The 15,337-nt window shown below is 40.7% G+C and overlaps 2 protein-coding genes across 2 annotated transcripts in view; both read right to left on the bottom strand.

The window, feature by feature from the left end:
- Nucleotides 1–2,959, bottom strand: part of efnb2a (ephrin-B2a) — a 34,349-nt gene extending 31,390 nt beyond the window's left edge. Inside the window, exon 1 of the mRNA XM_061841733.1 lies at nt 2,168–2,959. Coding sequence (XP_061697717.1) covers nt 2,168–2,280 — 113 coding nt within the window. The 5' untranslated portion in view covers nt 2,281–2,959. The remainder of the gene's footprint in view (nt 1–2,167) is intronic.
- Nucleotides 2,960–5,225: 2,266 nt separating this feature from the next.
- The window catches only part of arglu1a (arginine and glutamate rich 1a), a 28,308-nt gene continuing 18,196 nt past the window's right edge, over nt 5,226–15,337 (bottom strand). The window contains exon 4 of the mRNA XM_061841065.1: nt 5,226–6,553. Within this exon, the coding sequence (XP_061697049.1) occupies nt 6,389–6,553 (165 nt within the window). The 3' untranslated portion in view covers nt 5,226–6,388. The remainder of the gene's footprint in view (nt 6,554–15,337) is intronic.

Genomic DNA, 15,337 nt, shown 5'->3' with positions numbered 1-15,337 from the left:
CCGTGCCTGCGTGGGTTTTCTCTGGGCACTCCGCTTTCCTCCCACATCCCAAAAACATGCAACATTGATTGGACACTCCAAATTGCCCCAAGGTGTGATTGTGAGTGGGACTGTTGTCTGTCTCTATGTGCCCTGCGATTGGCTGGCAAACAGTTCAGGGAGTACCCTGCCCCCTGCCCGTTGACAGCTGGGATAGGCTCCAGAATCCCCCGCGACCCTTGTGAGGATAAGCGGCAAAGAAAATGAATGAACGGATTTAGTAGTTGATTTGACTTCTCTATAGTTTGCCTGTGATTTTGAAAAGTTCGACTCTTAGTTACACTTTTGAATAAATAAAAGAACATTGAACTTTCACCTTTATAATTATGGATTTTTTATTTAACATTCACTTATTTGGTTTGTCATGTGAAGTGATATTTTCTAACGTGCACATTCGTCATTCATTCAACATGATAGTGTTTTTCACATGCTACACAGACACGCATACTGAAAACATGGTGTGTTAAGATTTACGTAAAAAAAATAGCTGGATGATTACAAAACAATGTTCTATGGTTTTAAACCCTTTTGGGAGGGGGGCATCAAAGCGTCCTCTTGAAGCAATCATTCAAAATTGAGAACTGTGAATAAAATGTAATCAAATTTAATTAATTACTATAATAAAAGGGATGAAAATAATTGCACTACATTTTCAATAGGCGCAGAATATTTCCAAAGTGATCTGGCCAGCACATGGATGATATACCAGATAACTCATTTTGTGTGACAGCAACAAATATAGTCTTTCACATCTTCAATGAACAATTGGGTGGCCTGTATGCCGAGATCTAGAGGGCCAGGAAGCTGCTTAAAGAACTCAAGCTCAACCCATTCCACCCTCTGCCCACCCCACCGAAAAAATTACATAATGTGTCTATTCGCAACATTTTACAACTTACAGTCAATTTACTTTCGGAAACATACAGGACTACGTCACAGCGACGTGGTTCTATTGGATATTTAAATAGCAATAGTTTTAGTCGGCTGCAGATTGGTTTGGAGTTAGTGAGTCTAAACGATCACAAAATGAGCAACAAAATTAGGCAAATAAGAACACAAAAAACATTTTGGGAGGTGGATGAAAGTAAATCACTTTTTCACTTTTCTTGAATTATCACAAATGAATTGTTCCGAGAGGGAAAACATTCTATGTTTGAGTAAATTGTGAATTGGGGATCACTAACTGCATCTTAATTAAATATAACCGTAAATTAATTGAAAGATGAAAATGCTATTTAAAAAAAAAAAAAAACACGTCTATTAGGTTCATCCTCCCCGACGACAAACCTGAAGTAATTACATGTTGTAGTTCTTCCCTCGATGATCGTGCGGTATTTTTTCCCCACTTGTGTTGGGTTAAAAAAAATAATAATAATAATAACTGTGCCCGAATGACATTTTGGTGGCTCTCGTAGAGCGCCAAAATGCAATAAGAAGTCTATAGCGACCCAATTTTCCCCAAGCCTCCCTCAAGTGGGGTTATTCCAACCGAAAACATTTCATTATAGACCAAACATAAATCAAAGGTAGGCAACAGGCTCATGCACGTTCAAAGGCGTTCTCCAAGTCCTGTGCAATTAGTGCATTAGGCGAGCTGTTGTTGGGATAGACGAATCAAAGCCTACCACACCACAGTCGAACAAAACTTGATAACGACAGCATGAATCCAATTACACATCAGCTAACTACGCACAGCCCTGTTTAATGTGCTTTGTATGGTGCACAGTGAAACGCACCACCCACCGGACTGAGACGTCCGTCCACATTAAGCACAAAAGATCACCCACAAACCAAACCAATCAAGCAAGCAAAAATGAGGATGTTCAAAGTCTTCATTATTTACGTTACTTCTCCACACTGTCGTGCGCACACAACACGGAGGCCGTTCACGGTGTCTATGCCGTAAAAGGGATCGGAATAAAATACAATTAGTGCCGTATTTGTATGTTGTTGGCAAATCACATATGCTATTTTTATATTATTTCATTTGAATTGTCTTTTGATATACATATATAAATACTCGTTTATGTTTTTCCGTGTGAGCAACCAGTCTTTCAAGGCAGACTGGCAGCCAATTTCCCCCCACAGCTCAGCGCACCACTGGTGGCATTGGGGCGAGTGTACTTACTTGGTATTTGTTGTGTTCCAATAGATGGACTCCAAGATGAGCGCCCGACATAAGTCGACTTTGGAGACAAGAAATAGAACTCCAAAATAACAGCTCCACATCGAATCCCCCATGGCTGCACCGTTCGGCGTGCCTCCAAGTGGGTGCACGATTTTTGTCAAAATAAAGATTCCAATAACACAAAAAATATTCGATCGACAAGCTCTCCCGAATGGAAAATGTCGTTTGTTAGCTTTGTATCCCGATCAGGTGGGTGTGTGCGCGGACCACAGACCCGAAGGTGCTCTACAGCATCGTCAAGAGAGTCCTGGTCCACAAAGCCAAGACGCACAATTGATTCACAGGCGCTGCGTCAATATTCTCCCCCGCTCAGAGCGCACACTTACAGCCGTCACTATACATTCCTCAGAACGAACAAGTGTTGCAGGAAGAAGGGAAAAAAATAAATCCCCTTTGTTTTAGTCCAGCAATTCGCATCAAATCCAAAGCAGCAGCAGCTCAAACGGGAGCGAAGACGAGAGGTGGAATTAAATGATATTCCCCCTTTCAGATGGGGCTGGTGGTGAAACAAACAAAAAAAAAAGGTGGCTAACAGCAGCAGGGGAAAAATGAAAAGGGGGAAATGATCAAAACTGCGTGAAAAATGAAGAAAACAATAAAAAATGAGAATGCAATAAAACAAAACATCTTAAAGTTCTTATAATAGAGGTCCACAAAAGAGCTGCATCCGGTTCAATCTACCGTGGACGTTTGAATAGAGCTCCCGAACCTGGAGAGAAAGTCACTGAGACTGCCAGTGCATATATTAGGTGGAGTCGGGTTCAGCCAGACCCCGCCTACAAGCGCTGTTGATTGGTCCCTGGGCGGAGAAGTCGACGCAAGTCTGTCAGTCAAGCGGGGTGACCGATTCAGTGAGTCCTGCGCTTGTGGGGGAGGGATGAGGAGGACGGCGACCACTTTACTCACCAACTGAATCATTTTCAACATATGTGTAACATACATCAAGTGAGACGTTTAAAGCTTAAATTATGCCCAAATGATGTCATGAAATCTCAAGTTTACATATTTATACATTTACCTAAAAAACATTTTTGGGAAAAAGTTTTGGTTGTTTCTAGCTTCATAATGAGACAAATGATCGAATTCGTAAGTTGGAAGAGTGTCGGCTGGAGCACAACCAATGTAAGTAAGTAAGTGCAATGGAAGGCAGCTCAAGTTTTCCAAAAAGCAACAGCGCCCACTAGCGGAAATGCTGCACTCACATAAAAAAGAAAGAACTTTTAGTTTCCGTTTTACTCCAAAGTTATACACTGAAAAAAGTACATCGCTTTCAGTTGCACGTGATTAAAATTTGATTGTCTGACAATATTACCATTTCCTTCTTGAAAATAAATATGTTGATTAAATATTAATTGTGGAAAACCGAATTATTGAAATTAAGTCAATTCAAATGACTTTTTCCTGTTTTTTTTTCTCTGCAAATAAATTATAGCAGTTACACATTTTAAAGTACACAATGTAAAAAAAAGGCCGTTGAATTTACTTAATTCGAACATGTAGGGTACTCACTTGCATATGATTAGTGCTAACATTTATTTTCAAGTAAAATAAAGAAATTACGCCTATTTCGCACATTATCCATTTGGAACTGAATGCCATTTTTAACAGCTATTTGTTTATAAACCTACAAAAAAAATAGATATGTACTACAGTACTTTGCTTTAAACCTCTCTGGCCCAAATAAAATTTCGCAGAGCAAAAATCTGATACTTTCAGAAAACGATACTCTGGTCTTAAAATTTTGGATGATATTAAACGTGTTGCATATTTGCGACCCCTGCCCGTAAAGGATTAATGTGATTTGAATCATCTTTACAGTTCATGCAGACACAAAATGTCGCCAATTACTACAACTACTTTAATGACATTGGCAAACAAATTTACGCAAAATGTTTGTTGACGGTCATCCATTAGACCATACCTCAACCATGCCAACGTGTGAACATCTGGTACTTTTTAAACAACTTCATTTGATCAGAGCCCTAGCCTGAAAGGAAGCCGCTGTGGACTGCGTTTGCCCAGGAGATGATCAAGTTGGTATAACACCAAGGAATCCCTTAGGAGCCCGATGTTACTTCTTACTTGAAAGCAACACAACTGCATTTTTTTTTAAATTCAAGAAACTGTTTATTACAATCTGCCTACTGAACCGACCAGTGAATAATGGCATCCTCCGTAGAAATCGGTCTTTGAGCATTTTTTCATTTGATGTTACTCCTAACCAATATGGCGTATTAGACCACCTGAGATGTATACAGAACTAAAATATTGCATATGACCACCTACAAGCTATACGAGCCCTCATACTACTCTGTTCTATGAGTGCTGATTTTACTTAAATGTACTGCAAAGTTTTACGCATGTAAACTTTACTGAATTGCAACCTGAAATATGAAAGGCAAAAAAAAAATATCTGTCTGCAGTTTTATCAGGCTCTCGGTTGAGCTTCGAGGCTGTGTCGGAGTCCAACGGAAAAGGAACATCCTGGCCTTACTTCTGTTTCTCCAGCAGAGATATCAAATGCGTGGCCCTTTGAAACCTTATGGACACACTTCCCACAAGTCATTTCACCCAATAAAAAAGCACGTACACTATATTATAATTCGACATAAAACGTCTTGGTTAAACTTGAAATATAGCTCAGACCGGCTTCTCAAGCACATGGAAAATGGGTATTCTAGAATTGATCTGAGTAAAAAGAGAAAAAGGGTGGAGGGGGGAGTTGATCAGCCTGGCCTGGTTGGCTCTGCTTTCTAAACGCTGAACCTCGACCATTCTATCTGCACACAGATTACAAGTGACGGATGTGTCCCCCTGTTCAGATAACAATCGCAAGTAAATTATGGTTTGAAAAAATATCTGATTATAAAGTAAGTCACTTAGACACTTTGCATTTCAGTAAATTGACAGTTGTGGATACTGAACTGATAACAATATGGGCAAAACTGGAGACCTAGCAGGAATCGTTCATGTATGATGTACCAACTGAATGGGAGAGTGACGTTTTAACTGGTTTATTGGTCAATTTTTGTGACAACTGGAAAAAAAACATGAAACCCACATAAATCTGTATACCCACCTGAGGTCAGCTCGTATCACACACACACATACACAAACACACACGCACGCACATACACACAAATACACACTTGACTGACCTCAGTCATTATCTTACCTGAATTTGGCCATCCTTTACCCTTCACAACTTACCAAGGGGCGCAACTTGCCAAGTTAATTGACCATTACAGGGCTAAAGAACATAAATGACATACAGTTTGACATTTCCACGTTAATGGCTCATTAAAAAAAAAAAAAAAGTTAAATATTGTGGGGGAGGCAGCGCATCACAAGGACTCACAAAATAACATCATGAGCTCATTCTCCACTGACAAAACTCATGTCAGAAGAAAAAAAAAGTCGCATTCATGGACAGCTTGGGAGGAAGGTTTTGTTTAAGATGTACTGAATGAATCTCAATGAGCTTCAGATTTCCTCTCAAACCAGGATCCAGTCATGTACAACATCAAAGTAACAAGACCATAAGAAAAAGAAATAGGGACTGTGGAAAACAAAGTTATGGTTTTCAAGGCTTTGCAGTGATTGTATTTCCAAACTAGTTATTAAAATAAAACATCCAAAAATCAAAGGTCAACTCCCAAGCTGCATATGACTCTTTACAGTAATCTGTACTAGACGTCACAATCATTCCTCTTTATCAGGGAGTTACAATGCACCCTTGTTGCCCAGGCATATGGGAGAGGAGCGCTAGTGTGCTTTTACTTATGACACGGAGTTAAGACTTATTTATAGGGTAAGAGTGAGGTTAAAGCATTCTACATCAAAAGTTCACTTTCTCTAAAAAAAAAAATAAAAATTAAAAAATAAAAATAAAATGACAAAATCACAAAACTTGAGTTTTTTTGTGTGACAGGAAAGAAAAGAATGGAGTGAGGGAGGGGGTTGGAAGGCCCATCAAGGTTTGTCTGCTCTTTCATGCTCGGAAGGAAGATTTGGACCTTCCAATCGGTTGCAAGTTTAAACACTAGGTTGCACCACTTTTTTTCTTCGTTCAACACTTCCAAAATGAAGTGAGCAGTCAGCATAGGATGACTGGGTGTTGCTGAGGGGCAGAGCTGGATGAGGATGAAGGTGACCACTCCTTCATTCTGTGGCCTTGAGGGAAAAGGAGAGCTTCGGTCTGGACTTGCCCTTGCCAAGGATGATTTTCTGTTCTTCCTTCTGCTGCTTCTGTCGGTCCTGCTCCAGTTTCATGCGCTCCTCATGAATTTTTCTCTGTTCCTCCACAATACGCAACTGATCTTCAGCCTGATAAAAATAATGCCATCAACAATTTGGAAGCCATTAGGACAGACGAGCACAAAACACAAACGAAAATACTTCATAAATAGAATGTATTAAATTAATCAAGACCAAAGTTGCATTTTAGTAAATTAACAATATTAATCGCGTGGATGTTGATCAGACCATAACACCGGCAGAAATCCCACTCAATTTTTGATAAGCAGCAGCGATGTCATTGAAACCACACAGATTTGTTCATGTACAAAGCAGTAAGTGAATGGTGTAACAAGGATTAAAACACGGTTCGGTTCCTATCTTGGTTTTGTGGTCATGGTAATCAGTTGAGTTTCGTATGTTGACTCAAGAAAATCAATTGTGTCTTGTATAGTTACAGTGCCCTCCAAAATTATTGGCACCCCCGGTTAAGATGTGTTAAAAGACTTAAACTAAATTTAGTTTTTATTGCAGAAGAATACTGTCATACTGAAAATTTTAGGCAAATGTAACCTTCAACTCAAATGAATTGTGAGAACATAAAAAAAAAATCCCTGACTAAAAAATAATTATTTTTCATGAAATCACCTGGTCTACAATTATTGGCACCCTTAACAATTCACATGAAATAAATATAATTGAACCATTTGTCATTTCGACAGTAGTTTACAAAGTTTACCAGAGTATGTAGGAACATTTAATTAGTAATTCATCACCTCCTGTTTCTTTGGGGTACAAATATGACGTGACACAGAGGCCATATCTCTTACCCACTCTTAAACATGGGAAAGACAAAGGAACACAGCATACAAGTGAGACAGATGTGCATCGACCTTCACTGGTCAGGCAGAGGTTACAAGAAGATTGCCACTCAACTGCAGCTGCCCATGTCCACTGAGAGTGGTATAATTAAGAAGTTCAAAACAACTGGAACAGTGGTAAACAACCCTGGACGAGGACCCAGGTTTATTTTGCCACCACGCACAGTGAAGAGGATGGTAAGAGAATTCAAAAGATCTCCAAAGCTCACCGTTACAGAATTACAACAAATGGTAGCATCCTGGGGTCACAAAGTCTCCAAATCAACCATCAGGCGCTGTCTACACGCCAACAACCTGTTTGGGAGGCATGCACGGAGAAAACCTTTCCTCACTCACAATCATAACAGCAAACGTCTAGAGTTCGCCAAGCGGTATTAGGGCTTCAACTGGGACTATGTGCTTTGGTCAGATGAGACCAAGATTGCGTTTTTTGGCAACAAACACTCTAAGTGGGTCTGGCGTGCCACGAAAGATGCGCATGCTGAAAAGCACCTCATACCCACTGTGAAGTATGGGGGTGGGTCAGTGATGCTGTGGGGCTGCTTTGCTTCCAAAGGCACTGGGAACCTTGTTAGGGTGCATGGCATCATGAATGCTTTCAAATACCAGGACATTTTAAATCAAAATCTGTTCCCCTCTGCCCGAAAGCTGAAGATGGGTCGTCACTGGGTCTTTCAGCAAGACAATGACCCCAAACATATGGCCAAATCTACACAGAAATGGGTCACCAGACACAAAATCAAGCTCCTCCCATGGCCATCTCAGTCCCCAGACTTCAACCCCATTGGAAACCTGTGGGGTGAGCTGAAGAGGAGAGTACAGAGGAGAGGACCCAGGTCTCTGGATGATTTAGAGAGATTCTGCAAAGAGGAATGGCTGAAGATCCCTCTTTCTGTCTTTTCCCATCTTGTGAAACATTATAGAAGATTAGATGCTGTTTTGTTGGCAAAAGAGAGTTAGTTGTACAAAGTATTAAAACCAGGGGTGCTAATAATTGTGACACACACTATTTGATGTCAAATAATTATTTCTTTATGTGGGATTTTTCCCCCACTGAATAAATGCACTTGTATTGAAGGTTGGATTTTTCTCTTATTTTCCATTAAGGTCCCATATTATTGAGAAAAAAAATATTTGAAGCTAAAAAACATCTTAACCAGGGGTGCCAATAACTATGGAGGGCACTGTATGTTAAAAGGGAAAGTATGTTCACAGTTGTATTAATTTTTCTTTCTTCCTTAATTTCTTTACTGCCCATTTTTTACGCATGGTTATTTTTGCAGATGGACACCGTTGGGCCAGTTGAAAAGCATTACTGAAAACAACAAAGGAGCATCTTTTTTTTTAACCTACAATGTTAATACCTAATGCAGGGGTGTCCAACCAGTAAGAGATGAAGTGCCACATCATACAGGTGAACATCTTTTTCTCCTCACACAGATGCATTTGCTCAGTCAGATTTATTGTAAATGTCACACACCAAGAAAAATCAGTTCCTAAAGAGTACCAAGACCATAGCCCAGAAATTAAAAATAAATTGTGTGCTCTCACGCAGATAAACAGCTGAATAAAGTCATCCTGTATGTCACAACTGTCATCTATTTTTTTCCCCCTGTCGGCTTGTCCCATACAGGGTTGCCTCTCTAACCCCATCTGTCCTCATGACTTCCCTCACCATATCCATCACCTTCTCTTTGGTCTTCCGCTCGTTCTTTTGCCTGGCATCTCCATCCACAGCACCCTTCTACCCATATACTCACTCGCTCGCCTCTGGACATGTCCAAACATCGAAGTCTGCTCTCTCTAACCTTGTCTCCAAAACATTCAACTTTGGCTGTCCCTCTCATAAACTTATTTCTAATCCTATCCAACGTGCTCACTCTGAGCGAGAACTTCAACAACATTATTTGTAATACCTCCAGTTCTGCTTCCTGATTTTTTCCTTCAGTGCCACCGTCTCTAATCCGTACATCCGGCCTTACCACTGTTTTATAAACTTTGCCCTTCATCTGAGCAGATGTCACATAACACACCAGACACCTTCCCGGCAGCTGTTCCAACCTGCTTGGACACGGGTCTTCACTTCCATACCACACTCACTATTGCTCTGGATTGTTGAGCCTAAATATTTGAAGTCGTCCACCATTGCTATCTCTTCTCCCTGTAACCTCAACCTTCCCCCTCCACCCCTCATTCACGCACATATATTCTGTTTTACTTAAACTAATCTTCATTCCTCTCCTTTTCAGTGCTTGTCTCCATCTTTCTAATTGTTCCTCCACCAGCTCCCTGCTTTCACTACAGATCACAATATCATCTGCGAACATCATGGTCCAAGGGGATTCCAGCCTAACCTCATCTGTCAGCCTATCCATTCATTACCACTGCAAACAGCACCAGCATCCTCAAGGCAAATAATGCATCTGTGGTACTCTTTCTAGGTATGAGACCATACTGTTGCTCGCAGGTACTTACTTCTGTCCTGAGTCTAGCCTCCACTACTCTTTTCCATAACTTCATTGTGTAGCTCATCAACGTTATTCCTCTATAATTCCCACAGCTCTGAACATCACCTTTGTTCTTAAAAATGGCAAAAGTACAGTTTTCCTCCATTATTCAGGCATCTTTTCACCCACTAGTATTCTGTTGAATAAGTTTGTCAAAAACTCCACAGCCATCTCTCCAAATTGCTTCCATACCTCCACTGGTATGTCATCAGGACCAACTGCCTTTCCACTTTTCATCCTTTGTAACTTCCCCCTTACTAATCATTGCCACTTCCGGCCCCTTCACACTTGCCTCTTCTACTCTTCCTTCTCTCTCATTTTCTTCATTCATCAACTTCTCAAAGTATTCTTTCCATCTATTTAGCACACTACTGGCACCAGTCAACATATTTCCATCTCTATCCTTAATCACCCTTACCTGCTGCAAATCCTTCCCATCTCAATCCCTCTGTCTGGCCAACCTGTAGAGCTCCTTTTCTCCTTCTTTCGTGTCCAACCTGGTGTACATGTCATCATATGACTCATTTAGCCTTTACCACCTCTACCTTTGCCCTACGTCGCATCTCAATGTACTCCTTTCGCCTCTCCTCATTCCTCTCAGTGTCCCACTTCTTCGCTAATCTCTTTCCTTGTATGACTTCCTGTATTTTGGGGTTCCACCACCAAGTCTCCTTCTCCCCTTTCCTACCACAAGAAACACCAAAAACTCTCCTGCCTGTCTCTCTGATTACCTTGCCTGTAGTAGTCCAGTCTTCCGGGAGCTTCTCCTGTTCATGGAGAACCTGTCTCACCTCGTTCCGAAAGGCCACACAATATTCTTCCTTTCTCAGCTTCCACCACATGGTTCTCTGCTCTACCTTTGTCTTCTTAATCTTCCGACCCACCACCATCCTATGCTGTCGAGCAACATTCTCCCCTACCACTAATTTACAGTCAGTAACCTCCTTCAGATTACATCGTTTGCACAAAATATAATCTACATGCGTGCTTCTACCTCCGCTCTTGTAGGTCACTCTATGTTCCTGTCTCTTCTAGAAATAAGTGTTCACCACTGCCAATTCCATCCTTTTTGCAAAGTCCACCACCATCTGGCCCTCAAAGTTCCCTTCCGTGAGGCCGTACTTACCCATCACTTCTTCAACGCCCCTGTTTCCTTCACCAACATGTCCATTACAATCTGCACCAATCACAACTCTGTCTGGGATGTTCAGAATTACTTCATTTAATTCCTTCCAGAATTTCTCTCTTTAGATTCTTTCGATGAACGGTCATATTTCTTTGGCACAGTTTTTACGCTGGATGCCCTTCCTGACGCAACACTCTGGTTTTATCCGGGCTCGGGACCAGCCCAGAGATTGCAGTGGCTTGTGCCTCTATAGGGCTGCATTCAACTCTCATCTAATGCAACGTTAAAATACTCACACAATTGGAGGTCTGAGTGCAACTGTGAATCAGTAGCCACGCCTATGTCCGATACTCTCATTTCAACAGTGTGGCAAGATAATATAAGCTCTGATACTCTTTGTTTGAGGTCTTGTTTTGAGGACACGAGATTTCAGTGACATCAAGGATTTTTTTCATAAATTACCCCTCATTATATGGCTTTTTGGTCCTTGCAATGTTCCAAGCCACTTAATATGACGCAAACGTTAGGTCTCTGGAATTTTTTTTTTTTTTTTTTAAACGGCATATCCTTTTTTTGTGTGATTGTTCAAAGTGACTCACCTGTGACTGTGATGTTTAGTCCCTTGTGGAAATTCCAGATCAATGGAGTGGAATGAGATGAAGTGAAGATTTGAAGCTGTGAAATGCAATAGATATCTAACAGAAAAATCGGAGTGGCTTGGTGTTCATCAACGTACTTTTGTTTAACTGTGCATTTTTCCCTGGCATTTTGTGAGTCAAATTGAAAGATTATTTTCTCCAAAGATCATCATCCGACTAGGAAACTTGAGCTATTTTCATTCAATGCACATGCATATTCAGTGCCTTGCGAAAATATTTGCACCCCTTGAATTTTTAAACCTTTCGCCACATTTCAGGCTTTAAAAAAAAAAAAAAAAAATTCAATTTTTTGTCAGAAATCAAAAACAAGTGGGACTCAACCGTGAAGTGGAACGAAATTTATTGGATATTTTTTACTTTAACAAATATAAAACTGAAAAGTGGGGTGTGCAATATTATTTGGCCCCTTTACTTTCAGTGCAGCAAATTCATTCCAGAAGTTCAGTGAGGATCTCTGAAAGATCCAATGTTGACAGATGATGATGAATAGAATCCACCGGTGTGTAATCAAGTCTCCGTATAAATGCACCTGCTCTGTGAGATGAGTCTCAGAGTTCTGTTTAAAGTGCAGAAAGGATCATGAAGACCAAGGAACACACCAAGCAGGTTAGAGATACTGTTGCAGAGGTTTAAAGCCAGATTTGGATACAAAAAGATTTCCCAAGCATTAAACATCTCAAGGAGCACTGTGCAAGCAATCATATTGAAATTGAAGAAGTATCAGACCACTGCAAATCTACCAAGACCTGGCCAGCCCTCTAAACTTTCACCTCGAACAAGGAGAAGACTGATCAGAGATGCAGCCAAGAGGGCCATGATCACTCTGGATGAACAGCAGAGAGCTCCTGCTGAGGTGGGAGGGTCTGTCCATAGGACAACAATCAGTCGTACACTGTACAAATCTGGCCATTATGGATGAGTGGCAAGAAGAAAGCCATTTCTCAAAGATATCCATAAAAAGTCTCGTTTAAAGTTTGCCACAAGCCACCTGGGAGCCACACCGTTAATGATCCAAAACATAAAGCCAAATCTACAATGGAATGATTCACAAATAAACGTATCCAGGTGTTAGAATGGCCAAGTCAAAGTCCAGACCTGAATCCAATCGAGAATCTGTGGGCAGAGCTGAAGACTGCTGTTCACAAATGCTCACAACCTAACCCCCCAATGAGCTCGAGCTGTTTTTCCAAGGAAGAATGGGTAAGAATTTCAGTCTCTCCATGTGCAAAACTGATGGAGACATACCCCAAGCAACTTGCAGCTGTAATTGCAGCAAAAGGTGGTGCTATAAAGTATTAACGTGAGGGGGACGAATAATATTGCACGTCACACTTTTCAGTTTTCTTTTTGTTAAAAAAAGTTGAAAATATCCAATAAATTCGTTCCACTTCACGATTGTGTCCCACTTCTTCTGCTGCTCTTGACAAAAAAATTACATTTTATATCTTTGTTTGAAACCTGAAATGTGGTGAAAGGTTAAAAAATTCAAGGGGGTCGAATACTTTCACAAGGCACTGTGTGTGTGTGTGTGTACGCACGCACACGCACGCGCGCACGCACACACACACACACACACGCTTTTGGGAGGAGGGAGCAGGCATTACTCAAGCAGTACTCGAGGAAATGTCTTAAGGCGTTAAAAAATAAATAAAGCTTGTGGTTCTGATTTCCCTGCCAACCATAAAAATTCCCACCAGCCCTAACATTTTTACACCACGGAATAAATGTGAGGGACATGGTTCTCTACGGCCACGCACGCGCATATGCGGAAGCACAGTTAGGTCGGGTGTTTGATAGCAGCCCTGCGGTGTGACCATTTGCCAATTCTTCGTGCGAGTTGATGTCACTCACTCACATTTGAAAAACGTATGGGTGTGGTGAGTCATGCCCGCAGATATAAAGTTACAGGTGTGGTCCACCAGTCATGCCCGCAGATATAAAGTTGCAGGTGTTATTAGCGATGGAATCTCAAGACCTTAAAATAACTTAAGAGTTGTTATACCAGAGTATGTACCGTAATTTCTCAAAATAATGCTCAAATTTTTCCCAAAATATTTTCAAAGTTAGTCGAGCGCATTATGTTTAGGTATGGATGAAAAATAAAAAATACAGTCACATTGTATAGTTGTATACAGGTAAATAGAGTTGTAAAAAAAAAAAAGGAATACAAATACATTTCGTTATGATATTCGACGTCTTATGTCACACATTTATATTTATTACGGTAATGTGTGGCCCCAACCTGAACTCTATGACCTCCTCAGCGAGCTTCTATTTTACGATCGTTCGCGTAGCATGTTTGTTGCCAGTGCACCGAAGGTCAGAAACGACTGCCCGTGAGTTTATTACTTAAACCAAGAAAAAAAAAATGTACCCACAACAGCTAGTTGTGCAGCTGCTTTTAAAATTAATGTATCATTCCTCGTGCTGATGACGCCGCCAACCCGGAAGTAGCGCCGCAGTCCGAAACAACAATAGCTCGTCTCACGTGAGTATCAAAACTTTGTGAGCTCAAACTACGCAATACAACCGTCATGGGCACATTGATAAAAAATGCGAGAGCACACACAATTGAAATAGTCGCTTTGTTTTTTTAAAATGTGCCAATTACCCTTGTTTCTATGTAGTTTGAGCTCACAAAGTTTTGATAGCCACCAGACGCCCCAGGAAACCTATGGCGTCAGGTGGGCGAGAGGCTGGGCTGCGGAACCAACACTCTTGGGACTTAAAAAAATGTTTCCCCACAAAAGCCATGGATGGCACAGAGGATGACATGCTGTGGGAGATAAATAGGATCACGGTTTATGAATTCAGGAGGCACCAGAACTGGACCAAGACACCAAAGGTAGCTCCAATGGATATTTTTCAGATTGGAGATGAGCCAGATGTTGCTTTTGAAGTCTTGGCCATGGATGGGAAATGTGGAGGATAAACTAAACTATGCCAGTCAACCACATTTGAAAATGTACGTGTGTGGTCAGTCATGCTCGCAGATAAAGTTGCGGGAGTGATTAGGGATTGAATCTCAAGACCTTAAAATAACAAAACTTTCAATTAAAAATAAAATAAACAGATAACTAAAAGAAAATAATTTCAAACTCAGAAATGATCATTTCCAATTTCAACTGATATTAGTAGAACAAGATATAAAACGGTATTTAAAATTTTTCATCAATAAAAATTATTTATCTGACAAACTTTATCCGAAGAAAAGTTAAATGCACTGGCCTGTCAAGGAATAAACATGAACGGTCTATACCCACAATGTTTTGAAAATGCTGAAAGTTTAGTTGAACATAATCGGCATTAGTGGCAACAAGCTAGCGATACATTGTAACAAACATTCTTGTCGCCAATCGTGATGTATTTTTATAATCCAGCGTAATTTACGGCGGTATCCATACTGTCAATCCATTAATGAAAGATCGCAGTAGATGATCTATATCTTAAAGCATGTATCTAAAGCATGTATAGGGCAAAAGTTTTCGACTTCAAGATAACTCGTACCACAGGGAAAATGACCGTTAGAACTTAGATCAAGTCAAAGTAAAACTTTCATACGTATTATAGTTAGTTAGGAGGGGGGTTTGGGGGGGAGGGTGCACGCGCGCATCGCCACAATTGCCATAAATAGGAGGCCGGCTTGGTAGAACGCGCCTTTATGTGAGTGCGCTCAATGTATTTGCCACACCTGAGTCAAG

This window comes from Syngnathoides biaculeatus, chromosome 14 (genome assembly GCF_019802595.1).
Source record: "Syngnathoides biaculeatus isolate LvHL_M chromosome 14, ASM1980259v1, whole genome shotgun sequence".
NCBI lineage: Eukaryota > Metazoa > Chordata > Actinopteri > Syngnathiformes > Syngnathidae > Syngnathoides > Syngnathoides biaculeatus.
Note: the sequence above shows the minus strand (reverse complement) of the source record. Positions and strands in the feature narration are given on the sequence as shown.